General features: G+C 40.1%; 1 protein-coding gene across 11 annotated transcripts in view; it reads left to right on the forward strand.

Annotated features, from left to right (window-relative positions):
- ablim3 (actin binding LIM protein family member 3) overlaps positions 1-27,913 on the forward strand; it is a 185,123-nt gene that overhangs the window by 80,051 nt on the left and 77,159 nt on the right. For 10 of the 11 annotated variants that reach the window (XR_010002803.1, XR_010002804.1, XR_010002806.1 and 7 more), the window contains exons 2-3: positions 19,420-19,560; positions 25,501-25,684. Coding sequence is in view for 1 of the 11 variants with exons in the window: in XM_062970447.1 (XP_062826517.1) it covers positions 19,420-19,560; positions 25,501-25,684 (325 nt within the window). In the remaining 10 variants the exon portion in view is untranslated. The remainder of the gene's footprint in view (positions 1-19,419; positions 19,561-25,500; positions 25,685-27,913) is intronic. The other variant, XR_010002805.1, reaches the window with a different exon arrangement.

The raw sequence follows: 27,913 nt of genomic DNA on the forward strand, positions 1-27,913 counted from the left end.
TATCCACATATTCTCAATCTATGAATTCAACTACCCTTTGAAGGTAGACATAAGGATGATGTGGTCCTCTATGAAAATTAGTTTAAAATCCCTTTCTTAGGCAAATCACACTCTCTCAACAACAGAGGATGGCAGAGGTAAACCTTCCTGAACAAATCCTGTCAAGAAACTACTGTGATGGATTTACCTTAGGGTTGCTGTAAGTCAGTAATAACTTGAATATATACAACAACCTCTGTTTTTCATTATGTCTCCAAATGCCTTGTCTGTTAAATTAGAGAATGAAACTCTTCTGGAAAAAAACATTCAGGAATAAGTGTAAATTGTACCAGTAGAAGTTAGTGGCCTTAGGGCCAGGGAGATGGTCAATCAGCTCTGGATTTTAGTCTGAACTATAAAGGAAGTGTTGAGGTTGCTGGACTCTAGGGCTGGCAATTTGGACAGCTCCTTTAAAGTTCAGATTAAAATGTGCAATGGCTTCTCCTACTCATTGACATCCACTGAATAAGGGCATACAGATAACCTCTTGTAAACAGGATGAGAGAGTGAGAGATGCAGCTTTCCAAGACACTGGAATAATTGCGTGTTTGTGGAATATAATAATTGAACAAGTCAGATTTTCATGCTGTTTGCCCAGTAGATATCCAGGTCGTCTCCAAAAAACATTATATATACATAGTTGCAGATATACTTTGCAACTTGCAGTGTAGAAAATGAACCACTTTGCATGAATGATGGGGACCTGAGGGACATCTCAAGATATTAGGTTCAAATGAGGAGCATACCCTCACGATCAAGGACACTGTGGGAAGTAGGATGCCTATCTCATATTCACATGCATTAAAATTTACAAGCCTTCTCTTGCCCTCTCTCAGGAGCAGCAGTCATACCAGTTTCAATGGATGCACCTCTGTCTGTCTATCTCTATATATCCCTCCTCAGCGACTGTCAGATAGATGATAGTGCCTGTCTTGGCATCTGCCACTTTGACTGCATGCACATGGGTTCCCTCATGAGCACCCCCATCTTGTTTGTTTTCCTTTGTCACACGATGGGGAGCAGAGTTCCACAAAGTGCTGGTGATGGCTATGGTAGATGACAATGAAAGGCAGGTGCAAGTGGGGCTGCTTGTGATCCAATTAGGGGTATGCCGAGGGGCAGGTGAGGAGCAGTGGCACAGAAGTGCTGATGTCTCTTTACAGTGATCCACAGAAGGCTCAGGTGGATGGGATTTGAGAAGAAATAGAGCTTAGCTTTTGTAAAAAAAAAAAAAAAAGTGTGCATACGTTCTATCAAATTTGTTTGGAAATTCAAAAGGATATGCAACGCAAAGATGTAGACAAACCCTGTTGGATCCATTAGAAAGCCTCCCCACACCAATTTTTGAAGATTTGACAATTACTCTGTGCTTTTGAGCTTAGTCTATCATCTGAAATCCTGCCTCACAAATACTATTTGCTTTTATAGGTCTGAGTTTCAAAAGGGCAATCCTGCCATTTCACCTATCCTGCCTCAGATCTCCATACTGTGTCTGTATCCAAAATAAAATCCAGGAATCCATTAATAATACAGAACGACCCACATATAGTGTTTTCAATCTGACTAAACGTGTCTTTTATAGACATTTTCTAGGTTCTCCAGGATTACTTTATGGTATTCTTGGGCTAGAAGTCCTTCAATTCAATGGGGTTTGCTGTTCTCTACCACTTTGCGTATATGTGGTTTAATTAGGTTTAATTCATTGATCTTAGCTTTAATCTGATGTTAGGTTTTAATTTCTGTTTTCATATGTGGGGTTTTCCTGGGATTTTATATCAATATTTGTTTGTTTTATGGAGGCAGTGAATGTTCATCGTTGTATGTTGGAATCCGCCTTGAGTCCCCTTGGGGAGATAGAATGGAATACAAATAAAGTTTTGTTGTTGTTGTTGTTGTTGTGTGAAATCTGGTAACGTACTATGCACAGAGTGTTGTACTGTACTAAAAACAACAAAAAGAATAAGGAAAGCAGAATATAAACAATTTAGCAGGAACTGTGTTCACAGAAATAATAAAAGTAAGCACTGGCACTAAGCCACTTGTGGGAAAAATACACACATGATCATGATCTTTTTTGGAAATAAGTGAAATTTGTATTTCTGAGACAAATGACTGATTTTGAGCAAGTTGAAAGTGGGTTGAGACGTGAATTCCTTATCTCACACACATTTCCATCGAGTTTTTGTTCCATTGTCAAAACTGTTGCGAGCTTTTAACTCAAAAACTTGCAAAACCTGTTTATCAGAGAGTGTGGGATGATTTATGAACAGCAAATCCAGTTTTAACTCTTTAAAAACATCTCTGTCTATACTTTCTGCTCAGTTTGGCAACATGCCGCATTTGACATGCCAATAACATTGACTTTAGAGAAATGATTGTGGTAAAATGAAGCTTGAGATTCCTATATTCCATGCATAGCTAAGCATGGTATCAGCTTTTCTTTAAATTAAAATGAAGCATGGATGTGCTTGATCTAAGGACTACAATGCAAAGCACTTACTTTTTACTCTCTTCTGCTCTACCACAATCCTAAACCACCACCATGTGAATACCGGTAGAAAAGAAATTGTTGTTGTTGTCAATGAGAGATTTTTATTGTCACTTTTTTTTTTTAGTGGAGTATGGTCAGCTTTCTGGGGATCACATCAAGAAACCTTCCCCCCTTTTTCAGTGTGGTTCTGACTTTGGTTGTGTCTTCCTTGTTAGGCTTTAATATGTATATTTTTAAAAATTATAATAAACATCTCTGCTAAAAATTGTTTTAATATCACAATGAATTTGTTTTTCATTCTTCATCTTGATGGTGCAGAGCTTTGAAAAACTGATGGATACTGTGAGCTATAGAGTAATATTCCCATGTTCTCCCTGTTTGTTTCTTTGTGTTTGGGTGATTAAGGGAGTCTGAGCAGCTGAGACCAGTGATGGGGGTGCCAGAAATAAATCCCCACAGCTCTTAACATGGTTCATTCACTGTGGATTCTGGCTGAATTGGACTCAATACAGCTTTTATCTGCTGGCTGTGAATTAGCACTTTTCTGTACACATGCACTCACCCCTCAAGGCTAGATCCTCAGCTGGTTAGGTCAGCAATGTGCCAGCTGCTGATGCCCTTTCCAGCCTCCCTGTTCTTGGCAGCAGAGTGGCATGTGTATAACATCCACCTTTGTCTGGCGTTCTTTCATCCCACACATGGGTGCAGACAATTTGGCCAGAGGCCACCTGCTGTGGAGACCATATGCCTTTTGGTACATTGAGATGGACAAGTGGGAGTCTTCTGCTGTCAGGTTATTGATGGATAAAAAGGGGAAGGCTTTGCATTAAATGGCTCAGTTTCAATCATACATCCATTTTTTCTCATCTCTCAGACTAGTTGTCTGAGGCTGTATCTACACTACACATATAATGCAGTTTCAGAAAGCAGATTAATTAATTGAACTAGATTATATAACAGTTTAGACTCATATAACCCAGTTCAATGCAGTTAATCTGCATTTGTTAAACTTCAGGTAAGATTATTTTTATGTCCACAGCTCTGGTTCAGGGCATAATACAGAAACTATTGTGACATGGAAGCAGTCAGGCATAGCATGAAACATGATTGTGCAAGACACTTAAGAGAACATATGGATCATGTGGGGAATATGATTGAATGCAACTACCTGGGATGAATGAATGTAGGGAGTGGGGGTTGGAGCACACACATTGTTGGTCCACTTCCTATCCCATAAACTTTCACCTGGATTTGTTCACAAAGTCCGTGTGTATGTGATCCGTCCATGTATACTCTCTGTTTGAGTGAAATAACAGCTTGAAACATCTACTATATAATTAGATTGAACAGTGCCTATACCCATACAATTTGCATGCAATGTGCAGAGGTTCTAAGAGCTTATGTATTCAAAACTAGATTATTTTCATTCATTCATTCATTCATTCATTCATTCATTCTAGCAGCCATGACTGCTAGCTCATTTGTAAACAATGTGAGCTAAGCAACCACTTGTTTACCTTTGCCTTATATGCAGGACTGCATTTTTTCTGATTTCATTGTTAAAAGAGGCAGTGAGTAATTTTAACAATTTCCTTCTTTCTCTGCAGTTTTTGAAGTCTATTAGCAGTCCAGTACTTATTCCATGCAAAATTTGCATGTGCAGACAATGCTGTTTACACACACGTGTGCACACATACGGACAAATCACAAATTTTGCACACACTAAGTCCTAAACTCCAAATATTATTATCAGTCCAGGATTCTTCTTGAGTACACTTTCTAAATATTGTTGAACAATCCTTCTGTCTGAACTGGAATGACACATTTTTTTTACTCTTCCTCTGCCTCCACAAACTTTCTCCTGAACCATAATCTTCTAATTTTCCTAATGCCTTTTATCAAAAACAAAACAAAGCTAGTGTATTGTTATTGCTTTGTTGGGGAATTAAAATAATTCATCTTTATGGATGTGTTGATCAGTGAACTAAGATAGGTTAACACTGAGGGTTTCCCAAAGTCCTAAACACTATGGGCTAAGAACAAACTACTATCATTAAAAAACATTAATATCATCATCATAATTGTCATCATCATTGGATGTAAACATCTTTAGATATACAGTACATTTCCTTAAGTCAATGTTTTTTTTTTCAGCATATGCTCGTTTTTGGTAAAATTACATCCCAGATGTATTCACCTGGATTCGGTAATAGGCCAAATGATAGCACATCATTAAAAAAAAGGAATTATGTGCCTCTTCATCAGTCACCATGGAGATACATGGAAAGAAGGAGATCTTCACAATCAGTCTCCCACCTGTACAGAGTAGAAGCCATGTAATCAGCATTCATTAGCAATCTCTAGCTCAATGACATTTCTGATATGCATATCAACAGGACATTAGGGTGCTAGACTTATGATATGAGGCCATCATTTAGTCTCTGCTGCCAAATAAGCTCTCTATGGAAGAGGCCTAGCAATCCCACCTGTGCACTGAGCCTTCCAGTATCTCTTATCTATGAAGTTAAGTTCTGGTGGGATCACACAAAAAAGAACATTGTAAGTTTTGTCTTTCTTGCTAGTGGTGTGCCCTTAATATTTACTTGCTCCGTGGGGCTTGCATATGGCTGGCCAGATGGCTAACAAGGGGGATGTCTTTGCTGAGACAGAATGGCAAAATAGAGCACTATGGATCCTACCTCCATTAAGAGATCTTATAAGACTGAAGTGATGGCAGGAGTAAAATTTTGCAACTAGTAAGCAGTGATCTAAACTAGTTTTATTTCTCTGACTCCATTTCTACAATTACCAGGACGCCCCAGCCGGCTGTGGTGTTCAATTTTCTTTGAATTCATTTTCCTTTAGATAGTTTGGCCTTTCAGAATTTGTTAGACCTCGTTAGCCAGGAAACTTAGTGGTTTGTTGTGAACTGTCAGTGGGCTGTCCTACTAGCCTCTCACCTTTAAGTCCCCATTATGGGATCAGAGTCGCTGGTCCTACTGACAGCTGTTGTAATTTCCTAATCCCTCCTTAGTAAGCACAACACTATTGTCTACGTACTTTTCAAATCAATCAAAGTTCATGTTAATATCTAGTCACAGGCCATTTCACAATGGACTCTTAAACTATGAAAGACAAGAACAACCTTTCACAGTACAATAAAAATAGACACAAGATCAACTTCGTCCATCAATAATATATGATCTTTAAGGTATTAGAAATTTCAGTGTGTGTGGTGTATGTTGAGCAGGGGGTAGATTTATTTTACCAAATATTTTGTTCCTTTTTGTTTTCTTTTTACTGACAGTGAATATTGCTAAGTAAGCAAATGAGTAATAGAAAAGCAGCAGCTAGATGAATGGGGAGACATCTACACATCAAATAAAGCAGGATTGTGTGATTAGTTACATAAATGATGTAGTAGAGGGATCTCTTATTGCTTTGAGGCTCAGACTGCTAAACGAGGAGTGCTGACCTATTTAATTCCTCTGCTCCTAGGAGAGTGGCAGCTAATTACAACCTTGTGAGCAACTTCATCAACCTACACACCTACATTCCTGGGGAACCTCCTATGGCATGATGGGGGTGGCCTGTACAGATACCTCAACAGTGTATGGTTAAATTAAGCAACCTTCAGATTATGATGGTGTAAGAAAGGGAATGGGCTCTGCATCTTGTCTTTCATCAGGTCTTGGGCTAGATTCAGAATGGTAAGAAATCGGTAATGTAAGAAAGTTCTTGTTTTGGTTAAGGAACATATTCAATGTAAGGGGGTGACTACGCCTAACTTTTAAAAGAACTGTCATTGTTTGAGTTATGGTTCTGATGGTTCTGATTTCTAGACACAGGCTGCATAAAAGGATTGTAGAATGTTTTAGCAGGTTATGGAAAAAAACTGTTGATTCCCTTCCATTGATTCTGCAGCTAATAAGGACAAAGTGACACTATCTCCCATCAGGTTTCCTATGTTGCCCATATTCAGGAAACAACTCTGCCAGCCTATAGGAGATGTTCCCCTGTGAAACCCATGTTGCAGTTAATTCCCTGGCCTTGGCAACTGCCACCTAATGTGGATTTTGGGGAGAGAATGATTTACAGGCCAATTACTGCAGGAAATGTGCCGAGATTAATGTGATTAATCATTTTTTTGCTCCCATCATTGCATGAAAGCAATGGGAGGGATAGTCAGAAAATTGGGGAGGGGATATTCATCCAAATAGCAGGTAGGAAGGAAAGACAGCCTTGATCATATCTTTACTGTTATTTTGCCAGCCCCATTGCTGGCATACCAGTTTCATGCCTTGGGCTAAAATGCACTGTTCCATATCCTCTAGCACAGGGTTCCCCAAACTAAGGCCCGGGGGCCGGATGCGGCCCTCCGAGGTCATTTACCTGGCCCCCGCCCTCAGTTTTATAATATAATATATTGTATATACATATAATATTGATAATAATATTATAATGTAATACAATATAACACTAATAATAATACCATATAATAATATTAATTATATATTCTATATTACATATAATATTACTAATAATATTACAGTATAGTGGTATAGTTCAACAAAGTAATATATAATGCTAATATTGGGCTATGCTAATAATATAATATATTGTATGTACATATAATTTGTAAGCCACTCTGAGTCCCCTTTGGGGTGAGAAGGGTGTGATATAAATGTAGTAAATAAATGCAGTAAATAAATAAATAATTAATAAATACATTTTAGACTTAGGCTCGCCCAAAGTTTGAAATGACTTGAAGGCACACAACAACAACAACAAAAACAACAACAACCCTAATTAACTTGACTATCTCATTGGCCAGAAGCAGGAGTACACTTCCCATTGAAATCCTGATAAATGTATGTTGGTTAAAATTATTATATATTTTTTTAAATATTGTATTGTTCTTTCATTGTTGTTGTTGTTGTTTTTGCACTACAAATAAGACATGTACAGTGTGCAACGGAATTTGTTTGTGTATTTTTTTTCAAATGATAATCCGGCCCCTCAACAGTCTGAAGGATTGTGGACCGGCCCTCGGCTTAAAAAGTTTGAGGACCCCTGCTCTAGCACATACATAATGCAAAAACACCCCACAGCAGCTGATAATTCTAACATTAGTGAAACAGTGACTCTATTCTGGGTTTTTAGTTAGAAGTAAAAGGAGCTATTGAAAGTGCTAAGCATATTTTGTCAGAATGGTGTAGCAGCTCAGGCCTCTTCCACTTTGCCCATTTCTTCCTCATGGTGTCTGTGAAATGAGCACATGTGGTAGTAATTGCGCCTGAGCATTACTCTTGGAACGTTTAACAGCTGTTAGTGGTACTTTGGTTGCAGCCCCGCCTTTCTCCCAGGAAGCATATATTGCAGAGGTGAGGCTGTGGCCTTAGTTCCTTTTTTTTCCGCCGCCTCACAGCAGCTCTCTAGGAACCTCTCAGTTAGATTCTTGATTCTTGACATTGGACTGTTTATTTGACTATTCTAATTCTATAACATACTTTGGCTTGACTCGGACTTCTCTACACTATTCTACCTTCTGGCTCCCTGACTTCGGAATTGGTATGGCTACTTCTATTTCAGAGAACTGTGTGGCCTGTGGCTGTAAGCTGCCTGAGGCAGACGGCCATGATAAATGTCTTGTATGTTTGGGGGAGGCTCATGGAGCAAAGAATTGTTTGGTTTGTGTGGCCCTTACATCGCAAGCCCATAAAAGCAGGGAGAAAGCGCTAAAAGCTCTTCTCTTGGATAGAGCTCTCTTCCCGGCCCCATCTACAAGCGGCTTCTGAACGCTGCGGCAGGGCAAGCCAGCTGAACGCCGGCAACTTACTTCCTCGCCGGCAGCCTTGCCTGCTCTCCTTACTCCCAAGAAGACCTCCGGTGCTGCGGCTGAGAGCTGCAAGAGGAAGAAAAAGCGTGCAGCATCTGAGGCACGCAGCGTGGCCACGCCCACAGTGCTGACATTGCCAGAAGGGATACAGCCACTGTCTCCGCCCACAATGTCAGGGCAAGAGCATGGAGGCAAGGCACGCATTATGCCGCCGACACAGGCCTCGCCAGCTCCGGTCATGGGTGTGGATGCTCCCCGAGGTGGAGACAGCCCACCCGCCGGGAGAAGAGCTACTGCCACCCACTCTCCCTGCAGGGATGAGAGAAAGCCACAGGGTGAGGAAAAAAACGGCTGAGCCCACTGCTGGGCAGCCTGCTTCTGGAGAGGCCAGTGTAAGGAGTACTATGTCTCCGTTTCTCACTGCCTCCCAACCTATGGATCCTCCTCATGAGGAAAGGGTATTGTTTTCTCCGCAGCCAAGTGTGGCCTCTTTTCTTTCACATACTCCATTAAGCCATAGCCAAGGCTTTTTTCCATCGCCTCCACAGAGGCAAACACTGAGCACTGTCTCTATGGAGTGGAGTAGACCATTTACTCCCCAGGCAGATTATGTTCATCGCTCTCCAGGAGGAAGGGCTTATTTTTTCGGGAAAATATCGGTCCAAGACCAACAGATGCCTCAACCAACCTCAATCCCAATACAAGCAAATCCTGTTGCACAATCTGCGCATCAAGGCCTCAGCACTGCTATTGTTCCAGCTTTAGGAGCTGATATCCCATCACATTCTGCATCAGAATCTGACTCTGATGAAGGAAAGGAGGATGTGCAAGCAGTGGAACTCCCAGTGGAGCCAGAAACATCAAGTTTTATAACCCTGATGTCACGCCTGTCTAGGGCACTGGAATTGCCTGTCACTGAGGCAAGTCAGCCCATGGCATGCCATCTTTTCCCAGCAGAAGAGCAATGTCCAGCAGCTCAATCAGCTACAACTTTGCCTGCAGTACCATATTTATTGCGGCTTGCAACTGCACAAGACATTGCCCCATCACTGATAGGCACAGTTCCATGAAGGAGCGATGCCTTGTATAAGATAGACCTAACTTCTGCTCAATGGGTTGCAAAGCCACCTAGACCTAATTCCGTAGTCACCAAGGTAATGCAGAACAAACCTTCAGCAAAGACCCATTTGACACCCTCGGATAAAGAGGGCAGGAAATTGGAAGCAGTAGGCAAGAAAGTACACTTAGAGGCAAGATTGTCAACACGTTTTGCACATTATGGAGCCTACATGGCGGCCTACCAGGACTATCTATGGCAAAACATAGCCCCTTACTTGGAGGCTTTGCCACAGGACAAACGTGCTCTTGCTAAAGCTATCCAGCAAGAGAGTCTGGCCTTAGCCAAGTCACAGAAGGAAATGGCAAAAGACACAGCAGAGGGAGCAAGCAGAATGTTTGCAGCTGCGACTGTTATCTGCAGACATGCTTGGCTACGGGCCTCCACACTATCTGAAGAAGGCAAGCTTCTAGCAGAGGACCTACCAGTCAATGACAAGGGTCTCTTTGATCCGGAGACAGATGCAAAGCTTAAGGAGGCCCAGGAGGTTCACCAGGCGGCGAACAAATATGGTTTTCCTCCAGCGTCCCGCTGTCAGGGCAAATCATATCCAACTGCCTCTTATACTAGGAAGCAGTATGACACCACTAGCAAACCTCTTCCACAAACCTCTCAGACAACTTAGACTCGGCCAGCGGCACCGTCTAGGCCCCGCTCGCAGGGTAAGGGGAAATATCAATCAAAGGGAAAGCGGCGCTTTTAGCACCGCTTGTCCCCATTGCTCAATTCCTTTAGCACGGCACTCGGGTGATGAAGTCCCTTCTCTTTCTCCATTGTGTTCCCTTCCTGGGACACAACATGGAGATCACGAAACACTTTCACAGAAATAGAACAAAAGGGAGAGGAGGGGGAGTAGCTTTATATGTCAAAAACAGTTACGTTGCAGAAGAAATGCAAGACTGTAATCCGGGAAACCAGCTTAAAAGCATCTGGATAAGAATCAAGGGAACCGGGACTCAAAAAGATCTTGTCATGGGTGTCTACTACAGACCTCCAAGTCAGGATGAAGGACTTGATGAAGCCTTCTGTCAACAGCTGACCAAACAGGTATAAAGAAGAGATGTAGTAGTCATGGGCGATTTCAATTATCCCGATATCTGCTGGAAAACAAACTCAGCCAAGAGTACAAAGTCCAACAAATTCCTCACTTGCCTTGCAGACAATTTTATGGTCCAGAAGGTAGAAGAGGCAACAAGGGGATCAGCAACTCTTGATCTAATCTTAACAAATGTGGAAGACCTGATCAATACAGTTGAAGTGGTTGGATCCTTAGGGGCAAGTGACCATGTGCTCTTGCAGTTTGCAATACAAAGGAATGCTGAAACTAAGACAAGTCAAACACGCATTCTGGACTTTAAGAGAGCTGACTTCCAAAAAATGAAGGAATTACTGAGCGGCATTCCATGGACGCCAATATTAAAAAACAAGGGAGTTAAGGATGGATGGGAGTTTTTCAAAAGTGAAATACTCAAGGCGCAAATGCAAACAGTGCCAACAAAGAAGAAAAATAAGACAAGTGCAAAGAAGCCAGAATGGATGTCCAAAGAACTTCTAACTGAGCTAAAACTCAAAAGTGACATGCACAAGAAGTGGAAAAGGGGAGAAATCACCAAAGAAGAATTCAAACGTATAGCCAACACCTGTAGGGAAAAGGTTCGCAAGGCTAAAGCGCAAAATGAGCTCAGGCTTGCCAGGGACATAAAAAACAACAAAAAAGGCTTTTTTGCTTATGTTGGTAGAAAAAGGAAGAAAAAGGAGGCGATAGAGCCACTGCAAAGAGAAGATGGGGTAATGGCGACAGGGGACAGGGAAAAGGCAGAACTGCTTAATGCCTTCTTTGCCTCGGTCTTCTCACAAAAAGTAAGCCATCTTCAACCTCAGCAACATGGAATGGATGAAGGATTGGGGGAAATCCAACCCCAAATAGGGAAACAAGTTGTCCAGGAACACCTGGCCGCTCTAAACGAATTCAAGTCGCCAGGGCCAGATCAGCTACATCCAAGAGTATTGAAGCAACTAGCGGAAGTTATTTCAGAACCTCTGGCAATTATCGTTGAGAGTTCTTGGAGAACGGGAGAAGTCCCAGCAGATTGGAGGAGGGCGAATGTGGTCCCTATCTTCAAGAAGGGGAAAAAGAACGACCCAAACAATTACCATCTGGTCAGCCTCACATTGATACCAGGCAAGATTCTGTAAAAGATCATTAAGGAAGTGGTCTGCGAACACTTAGAAACAAATGCGGTCTTAGCAGGGGGTTGGACTAGATGGCCCATGTGGTCTCTTCCAACTCTACTATTCTATGATTCTATGATTCTATGATTCTAATAGTCAACACGGATTTACCAAAAACAAGTCATGCCAGACTAATCTGATCTCTTTTTTCGATAGAGTTACGAGTTGGGTCGATACAGGGAATGCTGTGGATGTAGCGTACCTGGATTTCAGTAAGGCCTTCGACAAAGTCCCCCACGACCTTCTGGCAAACAAACTAGTAAAATGTGGGCTAGACAAAACTAAAGTTAAGATAAAGTAGTTGTTGTAATATACAATTGTTGTCCCCTGTTCCATCTGTCACATATGGATAGTCTTCAACAAGGCTTGGCATATTATAACTTCCTCCCACTTGTTGGAATGGCACACTATTTAGAACATAACTATACACTGCTATTCCTACCCATCATCCTGTATACTAATTGTTATCTCTCTTGTCTGTGTTTGGACTGATTCATTTTTAAACTAGTTTGCACTCTTTAACCTTCCTTAAATCACATTTTACACCAGTGGATTAATTGATTAAGGCATTCAGGGTCTGGTTTCATCACACTCATAAGCATGTTTATAGATTTCTATTTACGATGACCACTTTGGTCTATTGCTGAAGTGGTTTGTAAGTGCTTTATGGCAAGCTTTTAGGAGATGTTTGTGTGCTGCATTTTGTTTTACTCTTTATCGATTTAAGGCAGTTATCCTACCTCCAGGTCAGTAAATACGCAGAACTGTACCAGATCTCAATTTCAGAGTACATTTCTTCAGCCTTCAGCCCTCTGATATTATATGATTCTGTACTTAAAGATTCAGCTTCTTTGGTTGCTTCTGGAAATGCTGGAGTATACCAAGCCTTTCTGCAGCAACCAAATAATGTGTAATTGTTGTCACACATGAATATTTTAACATGCTTTCTTTTATAATAAAATATCTCAGAGTTATCATTGTACAGACAGAGCTGAACTAAGATATTTTGTCACTTGATACCAAAGAATACGTTGGTGCCTCTTCCAATTCCATGTACAAAAGCCAGCTGGACCAGAACCAGATACTGACTGACTACAGTTCTGACTTTAGGACAGTAGTATCCTCCATTGCCCTTAAAGGGTATGCAGGAGGCCATATATCATTTTGCTTCTTGAGTGCTCATCTGCCACTATTTCACAGTACTAAAAGTCAGGGCTGACCCTGCATATTAAGTTTTCTTAAATGTGACATATCATTTCATGTAAGGCAGGGGTTCTCAAACTTTTTCAGCCGCTGAGCTGTTGAACTTGCTGACCAAAAGATTAGCGGTTCTAATCTGGTGAGCGGGCGGAGCTCCCACAGTTAGCCCCAGCTTCTGCCAACCTAGCAGTTTGAAAATATGCAAATGTGAGTAGATCAATAAGTACTGCTCTAGTGGGAAGGTAACAGCACCCTTGCAGACATGCTGGCCACATGACCTTGGAGGTGTCTACAGACAATGCTGGCTCTTCGTCTTAGAAATTGAGATGAGCACCAACTGCCAGAGCTGGACACAACTAGACAATGTCAGGGAAAAACCTTTACTATATATATCAGGCCTGAGCAAACTTTTTGACATATTCTTTTGGCAGGAGTTGCCACGGCTGGCAGAAGGGACATGTATCCTCCCCTGGTACTCCCATGGTGCAAATAGGTTATAATCCTGTAAATGTTTTCTCATGGAGGAAGACTCATGTTTGTTGACAGTAAGTCCATTTTTGACTGGAACTTGGGAGTGGGTTTGGGAGCAAAACCCATCCAATCAGGTGCTATAGCTGCAGCGTCCATTCCCAAGCAGCTCAGTTTTTTCTTTGGTTGCTATCCCCCTGCCATCACAGTGTCACCATGCCACCATGCCACCACTGCCTCCATTTTCCCCTCCTCTTCTATTTGTTTATTTCTGCTGATCAGTGCCATCTGACCAAGAATACCTAAAACACATAAGTGGCTGTAAGTCAATTTTTTGTTTTGAAAAACTGATTGATATATGTGCATGCATGTGTGTGTGTGTTCAACAGTGTGAGGGAGCTCTTCCACTTATTTAAAAATGAATGGTCAGTCTTGGAGATTTCCAGAAGTGGAGTTTGTTTGGGATTAAAGCTACTGAAAGACCCCTGGGTGTTCTACCTGGACCACTCTTTCCTTCCCTCCATGCGCCATATTACTAGTTCTCCAACATGTAGGAGAACTGTAGCCCACTCAGCCTTTTGCATTGTTATAGATCATACGCAAATGTATTAACTATGATGAGATAAACTTGGCTTTAATTTCTTGCTAAGTAAGCACCGTCTGTTTCAGGCAGGAGTGAACCAGTGTGGGATTAAGGCATTCCACTTGGTTTTCCCTCCTCCTTCCATGCCGCCCACCTCCTTTCCTTTCCTGATTACTGCGTAAGTTTCTTAATGCTACTTACATTATTACTGGATTATTCAGACATAATGAGCTTTGTCCTGATCGGCTGTGCCTCTGTAAAGGGGTAATGCAATGTGTAATGCTCCTATGTAGGAGCAAGAGGAAACAGAAAGCTTTCTGGAAAACAGTTGCAAACAGAAGAGGACAATGCGAACTGGGTATGTTGAAGGGAAATTCCATCAGGTGCCTAGCAGTAATCCTGAACTTGGGAAGGGCATATAATGCTTTGCAGACAGACAGAATGAGGGAAGTCCAGTTCATTAGGCTGTACCTGATCTTACTGGGTTTCTTCTGAAAGAACAGCTACTTCTTTTTTGAGATAGGAATCAAAAACATATTATTTTATTATGACACAGCAAACAAGATAGACATGCTGGATTTCGTAGCACAAAATCACAAGTCGAACACTTCCCAAGTGTCTAGGACTGTGTGATGTATTTTCGGATGATGCGTGCAGATCCCAGTAGGGTCGCCTTTTGCAGTTGGCAGATTGTGATTTTGTCAATGTCTATTGTTTCCAAATGCTGGCTGAGATTATTATTATTATTATTATTATTATTATTATTATTATTATGGTTTTTTATACCTATACTTTTATCTTTCCTGCAGGAGACTCAAAGAGGCTTAACATAAAAGCATAAGCATACAATTTATTATATACAAATATGCAAACAGCAAAACAGGATTAAATATAAACAGTATTTAAAAAATCCCAGTTAAAAACCATTAAAACATGTTCAAAGTTAATTTCCTCCATCCCACCATTTCATTTAAGTCTCCTGCCCATGGTCTCCACATACATCCCGCTCCATACCTTTCCTTATTCAGTTCATTTCCCATCAGACACTGAGCTCACCAGCTTGGTGGCAGGTTGCTATGGACACTAGGAAGTTTCCCTTAGAGACTAGGATCCTATAATAATTGGTGGATAAATCATCCAACATTTTATTATATATATATCTGTATGAATGTTTGATTAATTCCTTGGCTCAAACCCTCATCCTTGTTCACAAAAGGCTCTGATGCAGCCTATGTCTGGCTCAATCTTTGTTCTCAATGCAGAAAGCAGGCATGGGAGGGGAGGTTTACCGCTACACTTCAGTCACTCCGAAATGCTATCCAAAATGCCTTGCATAGGTCTTTCTATCTGTATGTCTGTCTTAATGATGGAGAGAAATTTCATCAAACTTCCCAGACTTTATCAGAAGTAATATTTTTGCACTTCCCAAGATTTGCTGTACATCGATGTATAAGCTTAAATGCTGTTTCCATGAAATGAAGCTTACACATAACAATGCTTATATTTTAAAGCACAATCAGCTAAAATGAGTGTAGCTAGAAAAAATACAGAGAAACACACTTAGGTAAATGAAATCCTGTGCTCTCTAGTAAATGTAGAGAAATTACATGTAATACAAAGAATGTGCAAGAAAAATGTTTTTAACTTCAGTGTGAAAGGAAAATACAAAAAGTGAATAGCCAGGAATGATTGAAATAATAATAATAATAATAATAATAATAATAATAATAATAATAATAATAATAACAACAACAATAATAACAACAACTTTATTTTTATACCCCGCCCCATCTCCCCGAAGGGACTCGGGGCGGCTTACATGGGGCCTTGCCCGATAAAACAATCAAATATCAAAACACAGCAATAAAACAGTTATCCAATAAAAACATCAATTACAGTAAAAACAATTGTTAAAATCAACATAAAACATACAATATTAACACTGGTGACTAATTCATAGAACCCAGGCAAAGTGCAGAATGTGCCGAAATGGGCCGAAATAGGGAAGGTAATTTCACAGTTGAAATGGACAAAGTGCAATATAGCATTGGCAACATATTTTGAAAGGCCCCATATTTTGTCACAATCTTTTCCAGTATTATACTGTATTAACATAAAATGATCCTGATATACCAGGAACTTACAGAAAATATTTTGGGATAAATGAAAAGTCTATGGATTCTAAATTAAAACAGGAAAGAACAGGGAGAAATTCTTATCAGTTTAATGCGACTGGATGCATCCAAAGTCTCACGAGCAAAGATGAAATAAAGACAGGAATAAAACAATGATGAAATTTAGAAAATTCAGATAAAATTTGAACTGCAATATTTTTGTATCTCTTGCTTATTTATCTGTCTATCATCTGTGTTGCAGTACAGTATCCACACAGGTCATGGGTAGAGTGTACAAATCTTTATACATTCCTACTCCAAGAGGTTCACAATCCATATTTCAGCCATACAGAGACAGCAGGGAGATGAGAGGATATTTAATATTTGGATGAACAAATGGAGATGGGCGGAATCCTGTTGGGCAGTTTTGAATATGTAATTTAAAATTACACATTCGCAGCTACTACATATTCACAATCTTTATACATCTTCTAGTTTAGGGGGCTACTTAGGAAGTATGAAAGTCCTATATATCCCACTAACTGGAAAACAGGCACTGCAGTTGACAGGGGTCTGTTCCCTTGTGGATCAGAAAGCAACTTCTTGATGTTTCTACCCCACCGCTCATGTCAGTAATCTCCAGCATGGAGCCCCTAATGGCACAGTGGGTTAAACCCTTGTGCTGGCAGGACTGATGACTTGAAGGTTGGGTTGCTGACCTGAAGGTTGCTGGTTCGAATCCAACCTGGGCAGAGCACGGATGAGCTCCCTCTATCAGCTCCACCTCCATGTGGGGACATTACAGAAGCCTCCCACAAGGATGGTAAAAACATATATATAGTGTGTTCTATAGCTGTTCAGCAGTGGAACTCTCTGCCCCGGAATGTGGTAGAGGCTCCTTCCTTGGAGGCTTTTAAGCAGAGGCTGGATGGCCATCTGTCATGGGTGCTTTGAATGTGATTTCCTGCTTCTTGGCAGGAGGTTGGACTGGATGGCCCATGAGGTCTCTTCCAATTCTATGATTCTAAGATCACAACATCCGGGCGTCCTCTGAGCAACATCCTTGCAGACAGCCAATTCTTTCACACCAGAAGTGAATTGCAGTTTCTCAAGTAACTCCTGACACAAAAAAAAAATATCCAGCATGAGGGGGATATGTGACAGATGCCCCTTTTCTACCTGTTGCACCATAGATTGCTTACAGGAGACGATGAGAATGTCAGGCAACTGTGTTTTCCTGTCAAAAGCATTTCTGTTGGAATTTCTGAGAGGTGTGTAGTGTATGCTGTTAGCAGTTTCTGTTGGTTAGTGCCTATAATGCTATTGATGATCCATAACACAAAACAATTTTCCCAGGCACAATTGTCCCTTTTTGTTGTTAGTAGATCTAGCATAGGGATGTACATCTCACTGAATGGCAACAACACATTGCAAAAGGAATCCAGACTCTGATGTTTTTCTTTTGTAACTTTCCCATATTTCCCATATTGTTTATCCCATATTTTCTCATAATATGCAAAGGAAAGGAGAGAATAACTGTACAATTCCTTTCTGATTGGTAGCGCACCAAGGAGCTGTCCATCGGAAGTCACCTAGATTGTGCATATGGGATTTCTAAAGCTGCTTGCCGGCTATCTGTCCATGGCAGAGCAATCCCCCAGCAGCAAGATTATTCTCCCCTTTCATTACATGACTACAGTGCTACTGACGCCATATAGTCTCTTATATCAGCACAACATGAAGGCATGCCTTTGAGGGGGGTCATCGTGATAGGCTCCCAATGGTCTGCAGAATAGATCGTTTGCTGAACAAGCATCACGGAGAGAGGGGGGAAAATGATGTTTCCACTGCAAACATGCTCAAAAGACTCAAAGGGGTTAGAAGACCCTTATCTCTCTCAAGGAATTCTCCTAGGGCTCTCGTAATCTACTAACTCCTTTGAAAGGGCTCATACATCCGACACTTCCCTGGGGAATTCTCACAGTCTAGTCAAACTAACCCTGACAAATATGACCTTCAATTCTGATGTGAGAATGCCTTGGAGACCTCTAGTTCTCTTTGGAAAAGCAAAGCACACCAAGAATGACTCCATCTTAGTTTTTGTTTTCCTTTTCTCAAACAGCAGTGTCTCTGTGTTAGATGGGAGAGGGAGAGGGGGGTCAGACAGAGAGAGAGATGCAAATGCCTTGAGTAGCTTGGAACTACATTATATGGTCAGTGTAGATTCATATAATGAAGTTAAAGTGCATTATATGGGTCTACACTGACCATATAATGCAATTCCAGATTGCATTATATGACAGTGTAGATTTTGCCTCAGATAATATTGGTAGTTTTACACATGTCTGTTTATGAACAAATGGACGTAGAAGTTTAGGAAGAAGGAATGTCTGAAAAGGCACTCCCCTTACTGTGTGCTTGATTTTTGGGCTAATGAAGATCTAGAAAGGAAGATTTTATTTTGTAAGTGACCCATGTATCTTGTCTTGGTGACATTTAAATGCTGAGGATTAAGAGGTTAAGTGTTGTTACACGAAGCTGCCTTACACAGAGTTAGGGAGTTGGGCCTTCTAGCCAATTAGTGTCTGTTTCAATATGAAAACTTTGGCCCTCATGTTGATGAACTATTAATCCCATCATGGATTGCACATCATTGTCCATGGTAGCTAGGCCTGGGGGTCATTCAGCATCATCTGAAGGCAAAGTGTTTTCACACCTCTGGTCTACTTCACTTGCAATCAGTTTCCCTTTGCCTCAGGAAGACACCTTTCCCAGCCAACCTTTCAGTGGGAGGTGACAAGAACTAGAAATCTGCTATCCATTGGTGTTATCAGAGTTTGAGAAAGTTAATTTTTAGACTATAGCTTCCAGAACCCCCCAGCCAGTGTGGCCATTGATCATGCTGATTAGGGGATTCTGAGAGTTGTAATTTTAAAAAGCAACTTTTCCAATTCTGACTGTTAGACCAAGACATTGTATATAAGGACATATAAGAAGGACAGTCATTGTTACTCATCTTTTTTTAAAAAAAAAAAAGTCTACACCTTTCCTCAACTACAAAGGTGCATTCCAGGTTGTACTAAACTAATATATTAATATAAAATCCAGTAAAACATCAATCCCAGAAGCAAAGTGATAAACAACAGGAATTCATTAATTAGCTAAAACTTTGTCAGGCTGGGATCCTAGTTTGTAGTCCAGTTCATCTGGAGGATGCCAGATTGGGAAGAGCTTTTTTGCCAAGAAGGAAATTAGCTAATGAATGTTGCTCAGCTTAATGCTGGAAAATTATTCTTCTCTGCCATCCTTGCTAACAGAACCTTTTCTTTTTGCCAGCAGTTCCTTTTCAACAAAACCCATACAACTCTGGAGGTCGTCCCACCATAATCCAGTGTTACCGCTGTGGAGATACCTGCAAAGGGGAGGTGGTCCGTGTCCAGAGCAATCACTTCCACATTAGATGCTTCACCTGCCAAGGTAATCTTTTTTAGAGGGAGTGGAGGGGTGTAGCTGTCTTGCTGAAGAAAGGCACAAAAGTTAGTCATACCTTCTTTCCTGTTCCTTTGAGACATACCAGTGGGCAAAATGGTATAGACGAAAAGTTTATAATATCTGTCAGTGTGAGCTATAGTTCTGATGAGCAACAGAAGGATCTTGAATAAATGATCAGCATTTTCATCGAACTACAATTCCCAAGATTCTTACAAAGAAACCATGACTCTTAAAGTAATGTAAAACCATAATAAATATGTGGGCAGCATAAGCACTCTGCCAAGCAGAGACACAATTTCTCATTTCTGTGTGCTTGCATGAACATATAGCATTTAAATGACAGCCCTGCCGTGCAAGCTGTTGCGTACTTTGATGAAAGACACAGTGAAGTGTTGCACAGAGTATAAAACTCTTATTCACTCCTAAGTGGAAAACAGCTGGAGTGGGAATGAATAGAAAGCCGTACCAGGCTCTGGTAATTTACACTGTACAATTTATAGATCTGGTTACAACCCCTTCATAGGACCAGCTGTTTCTACAAGTATATTAAGAAGCCCTTTCACATCTGTTCTGGGCCATTGGCTTTTATGGCATCTCATGGTTTTCTCCTCCCCATCCATCCTTCCACCACTGTCAGGGCAGGGACAAGCTTAAGTAATTCATGACATTTGATTATCTGGAAAATGCAACATAGACTCAGGACATGTTCATCACTGCAGGTGACAATGAGGAAGCCACAGGAATGAGAGGAAAGCCAAAAAGGCAGAAGAGAGTTGGCAAACTCTCTTCAATGCTGTGTCATATGTTGTTCCTGTGAATCAAATGACAGTGGAAAGAGTAGCAGAAGCCACTTATAAATGGCAACATCATAATTCTTATTCACAGTAGATTAGATGGCATATTGGAATTGATAAATTCTGGTCTATAGTAAAAATAACGATGTAACTATGTGTTGGTTCTTAATAAGTCTTCATGACTTGGTACAGGAATATTGTTATCCTAATAAGCAGGTGGAATTAATAATGCAGAAGTGGCCATACTGTGCCTCTCGAGATAGCTGTGACTCTTTGACATATAATGTATAGCTCACAGAAAAATGCTGGGTGACTTTCTTTGTGCATTACAATTCACATGAAAGGTAATTTTAAAAATGTAAAGCTTTATCATTATTTACTGAGTATAAACTGAGAGCCCATTGGATTAAGATGTAAATTTAGTGTTTTGGAGCGTGAATATATTTAAAAATCTAAATCCTCCTTTTATTGCTGGATTTTGAATTAGAGATTAAATATGTTTTGGGTTAATAATTATTACTATTTTCCATGTTTTGAACATATAACATATTTTCCATGTTTTGAACAGATATTTACAAAGACATATATATAATTTAAAATACCTAGCTTCTTATTTTTTTTTAATCTTTGGCAATCTTAATGTTAATAAAATGAAAAATAGCATATTTATTTGGTGTTTCTGTAACTCAATACTACCGGTATTTTAAATACGTTCAATACAGTTAGCAGGCTAATCAATCAGAATTTTGACAATATTTGGTGTATATATGTGTGTGTGTGTGTACTTTATGATTTTTAAATGAATATAAACAAACAGTTTATCATATGTGGCTCTTACATAAGCAAGCTTGACATAATGTCATAGTGGATCTGTGGGAGGTGTAGATATAATAAAAAGGACAAGCCAAAGGAACAATTCACACTTAATGTTTCAAACCCTGGGGGAAAATGTGACCTTTGCCCCCTAAGCATCTTCAGCTCTTTCATTTCATTCTTTTTTAATTATTAGGTTTGTGTGTTGATCAAGAATTCATTATAATAACAAACAATCAAGTCTAACAATACTACACAGCAGATAACATTAAAACTATAATTTATTGTCTCATTAATTACTTTGAGAATATAGTTTTTGTTTTATGATAAATAGGAAAAAAGAAAGGCATTATTCAAGTGGGTTCAAAACATTCTATATCTGTACTATATACATTTCACTTCACAACCCTGAGAAATCATCTAGATAGCTTTAAAGGGGATTGTGAAGATTGAGTGTTTCCCATCGTTCATGCCAAAACTTGGAGCATTCGTATATTGAGCCCATTAAGAAAAACTGTATAAGTGCAAAACGAAGTGTTGCCTTGAATCTTTTAGATTCAACATACATAGAGTATGTGCTTCAAAATATTCCCCTGGGGAGAAATCATATGATGGAACATGAAGTACTTAAATGGAAAGAGGGATTTGTCATGAAGACATCAAGTCACTTCCAATATGCTAACATGGTGGCAGCGTAGCTGTGATAAACTAGTCTCCATGGATTAATTAACATAGAGATCAATGGTCTAGATATATTTTTGTATGTTACAATTTACAGAATCAGTTATCTACAGGCATTTAGGACCCACAGGTCACACAATCCTGAAATTTACACTTTACAACTCTCTTCTTTTCCCATTTTCCCCATTTTCATCTTCCCTTGCTTGATATGGGGCAAAGTTTAAAGTCCAGCTTGCAGAACCGGTTTTCATCTTGGCAATCTAGTGCAGGACACTATATCTGGAAGTATATACATCATCATCATCATCATCATCATCACCATCGTATCATCATAAACCGCATGTTCTCATGCTCACCTGTCAGTCTCCAGCCCCCTGGTGTTTTTGTTCTGCTAGACAAATAGTACAGACTATCTCCAGTTTCTAAAGAAATGCAGAACTACCACGGGAGAATGTGGCAGCTGTTTTGCATCTGCTTTCAAAAGAAAATGGAAATCCATGCTTTCAATATTTCCTTCATAACCCCTCACTCCTAATATTTATTTATTTATTTATTTATTTGCTTGTTTATTTATTTTTATCCCGCTTTTCTCCCATGGGTGGGATTCAAAGAGGCATACAGTGGTTAAAAACAAAAATTACCTAGCATATATATTCAAACAAAAAACATGATAAACCAAATACACAAATTGCACACTATGTAAAACCATATATAACAAGTCAATACATTACAACATATATCATTAAAAATGCCCTGAACCATCGGCCACTGAAGTTATCCTTCCTGGCTCATCAGCTCTTTGCTCCATGCTGTATGTATTTACATGCCCAGTTTCATTTCCAGATTTTCTCTTTTTTCTAGACCCACAGTTCTATAAGTGGAGGTGCACTTAACGTTGCATAGCATCCACTGTTAAGATTCTTATAGTCCTCTCCTCTTTTCCTCCTACAGATCTTGTTTGAGCATTATTACGAACAAGGTCCACAGTCTGCCACACAACCTGGACAAAAAACCATGACTACCTATCCATGCAACCTTTCTTCTGTCTGAAAATCAACTATACAAAAAAGGCCTTGGCATTAAAATCCAATTAATTAACTGCTACTTTCCCTATTTGTATTATTGAAAGCTATAGTCAGCCACCAGAGTTATATCTTTTCTTTTCTGAAGCAAACATCTGATGGCCTGAGCTGAATCAGGAAGATAAAGGCATTTAAAAAAGATCATCTTAGCACTGCCCCTTCCTTATTCAGCCTTTGCCCCCTGAATATATCCAAAACCTGCCCACATGAGAATTCAACATGTCAACTCATCAAGACCCCTTGACACTATGAAATTATACAGCTCCGGTACCTTTAATCATTATGCAGCTCAAGATATTTCACCAGCTGTTGCTTGTTACCTGGTTGTGCAACAAGTAGCCCCTGCTTGAATTCCCTCTTCCACACAGTTATTAAAAGTACAGGAGCCTTTTCCAATTTCCAATCTGGCAACTCTCGCTATAGTTTTGTAGTGTGAAGGGGCCCCAAATCACTTTGTTCAGTCACATTATAACCTGGTAAGTTGACCACTTAGAGAAATGCATCTCCAAAGTGCAAACGAATTCAAAAATGTCTGTTCAAACTTCACCTCTTTCCCCAGGTCTGTATGTGCGAATCTGGTAAGTAAGCCATTTGTCAGCCTTATTACATGTTGCTGTCAGTTTCCTCACCAGGACAGTCTAGGCACAGGCATACTGGAAGGAAGGGAACCTACTGCATGTAGTGTTCCTTCTCCTTCATGGCTGCAGCAACCACTAATGATGCACTTCAGTAGCAGCGGCCTGGGAAGCAGGCATTGGTATAATTCAAGGGCTACTTGAATGGAAGTCAGGACACCCTCTCCCAGGCTGACCAGATAGTTTCTTCTTTCCTGCTAATATTCAATCAAAGAGGACACCGCCTATAGCTATCATGCACTAAAGCTCACAAACAATTCCCACAAACAGTGGTCAAGCTTTCTCTCAGCAGGCTCCAAACCTTCCAAAACTGTGCCTGCTGTATTTTGATACATCTTCCCCACAACCCAACAGTGACATCTTGTGGGGTTGAAAGAAGGGCTCTCCCCTTTCAAGGTTTTTCTAAATGGGCAGGTCTGATTAAACAGAATAACAACTTACTAACTGCCCAAGAAAAAATACATTGCCAAGTTCAGATATTTGGAATCAGACAATTATGACAAAAAGAACCAAGAATCACTCAGGGACTTGTATGCCATGGCAACTGTTGACTTGTGTATCTGGAGCAGTGAATCTGTCCTGAGATTGGGTTTGAACTTCCAGTGAATGATCACATGTGCTGATCTTCCAAGTATAGGTTTAGTACCTTGCATAATTCCTTTAAGGTTTGGACTAAAAGCCCGAACAAATTCACTGCCCCACTGCCAATTATTTTTAGCAGTATCTAGTGGTGGCTTGTGCATGTTAATGGGCTAACACGGTTTTAACAAAAAAGGACAGACCTACTTCACCATAATGGTCAGCTGCTGCCCACCTTATGCTGAGAAATTAGGATAACAGAATGAGTTGATGGATATCACACACTCATATATATCCATACTGATGTTACCATACTTTGGGATATAGCCTGAAGCCACATGATATGCAGAAAAGACAATAAGTTGAAGTTATCTTGATAGCTTTTAATAATAACAACCATAACAAAGTCAGAGCTATTCCTGGGAGACAGTTCACAACATGAGGGTTGTAGGAAGCTTGAAAAAATAGACAACCTAAGGTTTACTATTCTAAAACTGGAAAACCAAAAAGGTTTCTGATGCTATATTTCAAATAGCAGTGTGAATAGTATTGTAAGCTACCCCGAGTCCTTGTGGAGAGAGGGTGGGATATAAATAAAGATTAGTGTTGTTGTTGTTGTTTTTATTATTATTATTATTATTAATAATAATAATAATAATAATAATAATAATAACAACAACAACAAAAATCAAATACCCAAGTGGCTGAATGCACACAAGAGAGAAAAAAGCCATAGGACTTAATTAAAGTGCTGTTTTGGAAACAGTCAAATTTATTTCCTGGGGCAAGGCAGAAAAAAGCCTAGATATTACAACAGTAAAGAACTTATCATACAGAACTCTGTCCATTCAAACTTAATTTTGGCAAGATACTATATGGAAGGCCTCTCCAGATGATCTCAGAGAGCAAGAACGCTGATATAATAGGACACAGTTCTTTTGATACCTAATTCTGTCCAGGTTTTAAGGTTAGTGGTCAGCAATTTCAATTGAGACTGGAAACAAACTGGAGGCCAGTAAAGAGGAAACAGCTATATCTTTACATAACGGTCACGTACATGTATGGATGCACAGTTGCCTTCCATAATTTGACCATGAGAAAAAGCTATGCAGCTGTGGTAACCATGAGGTATAAAGTATAAACCAGTGAGGTAATGCTGATAATTTGTTGCCCAATATAATGTCTCAGTAGCTTCTCTTTGACCAAAAAACATCCCTCCCATTGGTGCACTCTCTCCCCCTCCAACTCTACTGTGGCATCTTGAACAAATGCTCTAAAATAATATTACAGTTTTGCAAAGTGGGCTAAAATATTGTCTCTTTTGTGTTTCCTCCTCTCCAGTGTGTGGCTGTGACTTAGCTCAGTCTGGCTTTTTCTTTAAAAATGGGGAATATATTTGTACCCATGACTATCAACAGCTCTATGGCACCCGCTGTGACAGCTGCCAAGATTTCATCACTGGAGAGGTTATCTCTGCCTTGGGCCGAACCTACCACCCCAAGTGTTTTGTGTGCAGTATGTGCAGGTGAGTTAAATGTGTGACAGTAATGGGTTCACAGATTAAAAGCTTGGAATCACAAACAAAATACCTGATGTACTTTAATATCTCAGTAATGTGTGTCAGCATGGTGTAATGATTTAAGTGTTTGAATATGGAGTCTATCACACAAACCGGGCAAATCAGAATTACAGCAAGACAACAACATCTTTGCCTTAGACTTATCACATACCATTGTTCTTTCCTGCCATTCTCCCGGTAGGAGACCCTTTCTTTTAAAAAGAAGGTCATTAATGAATTATCTGCTTGTAAAAGAAATTATTTTCCAACTGTTTCCTACTGGGAGAGCAGTGGGAAAGAGGGAGATCATATGATAAGTCCAAGGCAAAGAAACCTAGCCTGCTGTAATTGTGATTTGCCTGCTTCAAGGAGGCCAAAGTCTTCAGATTCCTACTTGGCCTTAGAAATCCCACTGGATGGCCTTGGGTGACTTGCTTGAGCTCTGTGACTCTCTCAGCCTCAGAGGAAGGCAAAGATAAGTCTCCTCTGAACAAATCTTGCTAAGAAAACCCTATGATAGGTTCTCCTTAGGGTCACCATAAATCAGAAAGGACGTGAAAGCACACAGCAACAACAACAACAACAACAACAACAACAACAACAACAACAACAACAACAACAACATGCTGCTTACACATTAATATAAGGATCACAAGCAAAATGCTTAAGGTGCTTGGGGAAGATCCAGTGCTGGCATGAGAGAAACCAGGGCAGTCAGCATTCAGGCCTGACACTTAGACCTTGCACTAATACTTTGAAGGGAATATTATTGTCTTTTTGTTCTCGCATAGTAGTTAAAAAACCTCACCAGTTTCTCAATGAGAGTGTCTCTGTGTTGAGAAAACCTTTCCCATAAAAGATGAGAAAATTTTCAAATAAACTCCAATGTGCCTTCAAAAGTACATACTGGGGAACATACATACAAGGTATATGGATTGTCACCTTGTCATGGTGAGCGGGTTTGTGTGTTCCAATGAACATGCGGGCATAATCACAACAAAACAACAACAACAACAACAACAACACTTTATTTATATACCACTCTATCTCCGATAAGGACTCAGAGCAGTTTACACATCATACATACAAACATTCATTACAATACACTGGAGTCATGTACTTCCAGGAGGGGCCGCAGTGGAGGATCCACACCAAGAACAAATTCGAAGACTCAAAGACATGCATATCAATACATAGCAATTAATCCACTGATTTATGTGTATGCCACATTGGCAGAGTTAAAAGTGTGTCAAATAAAGATGGGTTTAAACTCTGATCATATTGGTGCCACTTTGTTTGACAATCTGATCATTAACTGACTGTGGACGGATATTCCTACAAATGCAATAGGGAGATAAGTAATATCTCAAGGGAACAGTGAAGCTATTGTGAGTTATGAGCTACTCTTGATCTCAGAAATATTCTGGTAGTACAGGTCTATTATTTTGTCAGTCAAAGCCTTAGGAGTGCATTAGGGCAACGTTAAAATGAAAGATGAGTGTGAGTGAGTGACAGGAAAGTCTAGTCTTCTATTAGCCCCATAGGCTCTGTAGCAGACATACACATGCTTCCACACACCACTGATAACACCATTACTATAGACTGCTTAATCACATAGCTCTATTGTGGCATTGTTTTCATGTACTGGGTGTCATTTATCACCGGGTCCAAGGTATGATGATATTAGTTTGGAGTAACTATGTCATTGACTATACCCAATCTGTTTCCTTCAAAGATTTCCAGGAAAGGTGTGGAAGCTACAAAGGCTGAATCTACACTGCCCTATAACCTATTTTCAGAATGTGGATTAACTGTATTGAACTGGCGTATATCTGTCTATACTGCTCTATAATCCAGATGAATGCAGTTTGGGTCTGTCTGGATGTGCCCTAAGTTATACTTTTGGCATGTGAGTCCACTATTGGTTATTCTAGGGTTGTGAGGCCATAGCTGGGCCATGATGAGATTTCAACATGAGTCAAAATGCATGCTGGATGAGATGGCGGCATCAGAGCAGGTTGTACAAGGTAGAGTTATGGATCAAAGAATCAAAGAAATCAATTCTGCCTGAATAGGTCTTTCACTGAGGGCAGTGGGTCATTTTCCAGATTGGACTTAAATATCTGTTTCTACAGATGAGTAATCATGCTGGCATCAAAGGATAGAATTGGTGTTACTTATGGAGCATATAAGACC

Source organism: Anolis carolinensis, chromosome 2, assembly GCF_035594765.1.
Source record: "Anolis carolinensis isolate JA03-04 chromosome 2, rAnoCar3.1.pri, whole genome shotgun sequence".
Classification (NCBI taxonomy): Eukaryota; Metazoa; Chordata; class Lepidosauria; order Squamata; family Dactyloidae; genus Anolis; species Anolis carolinensis.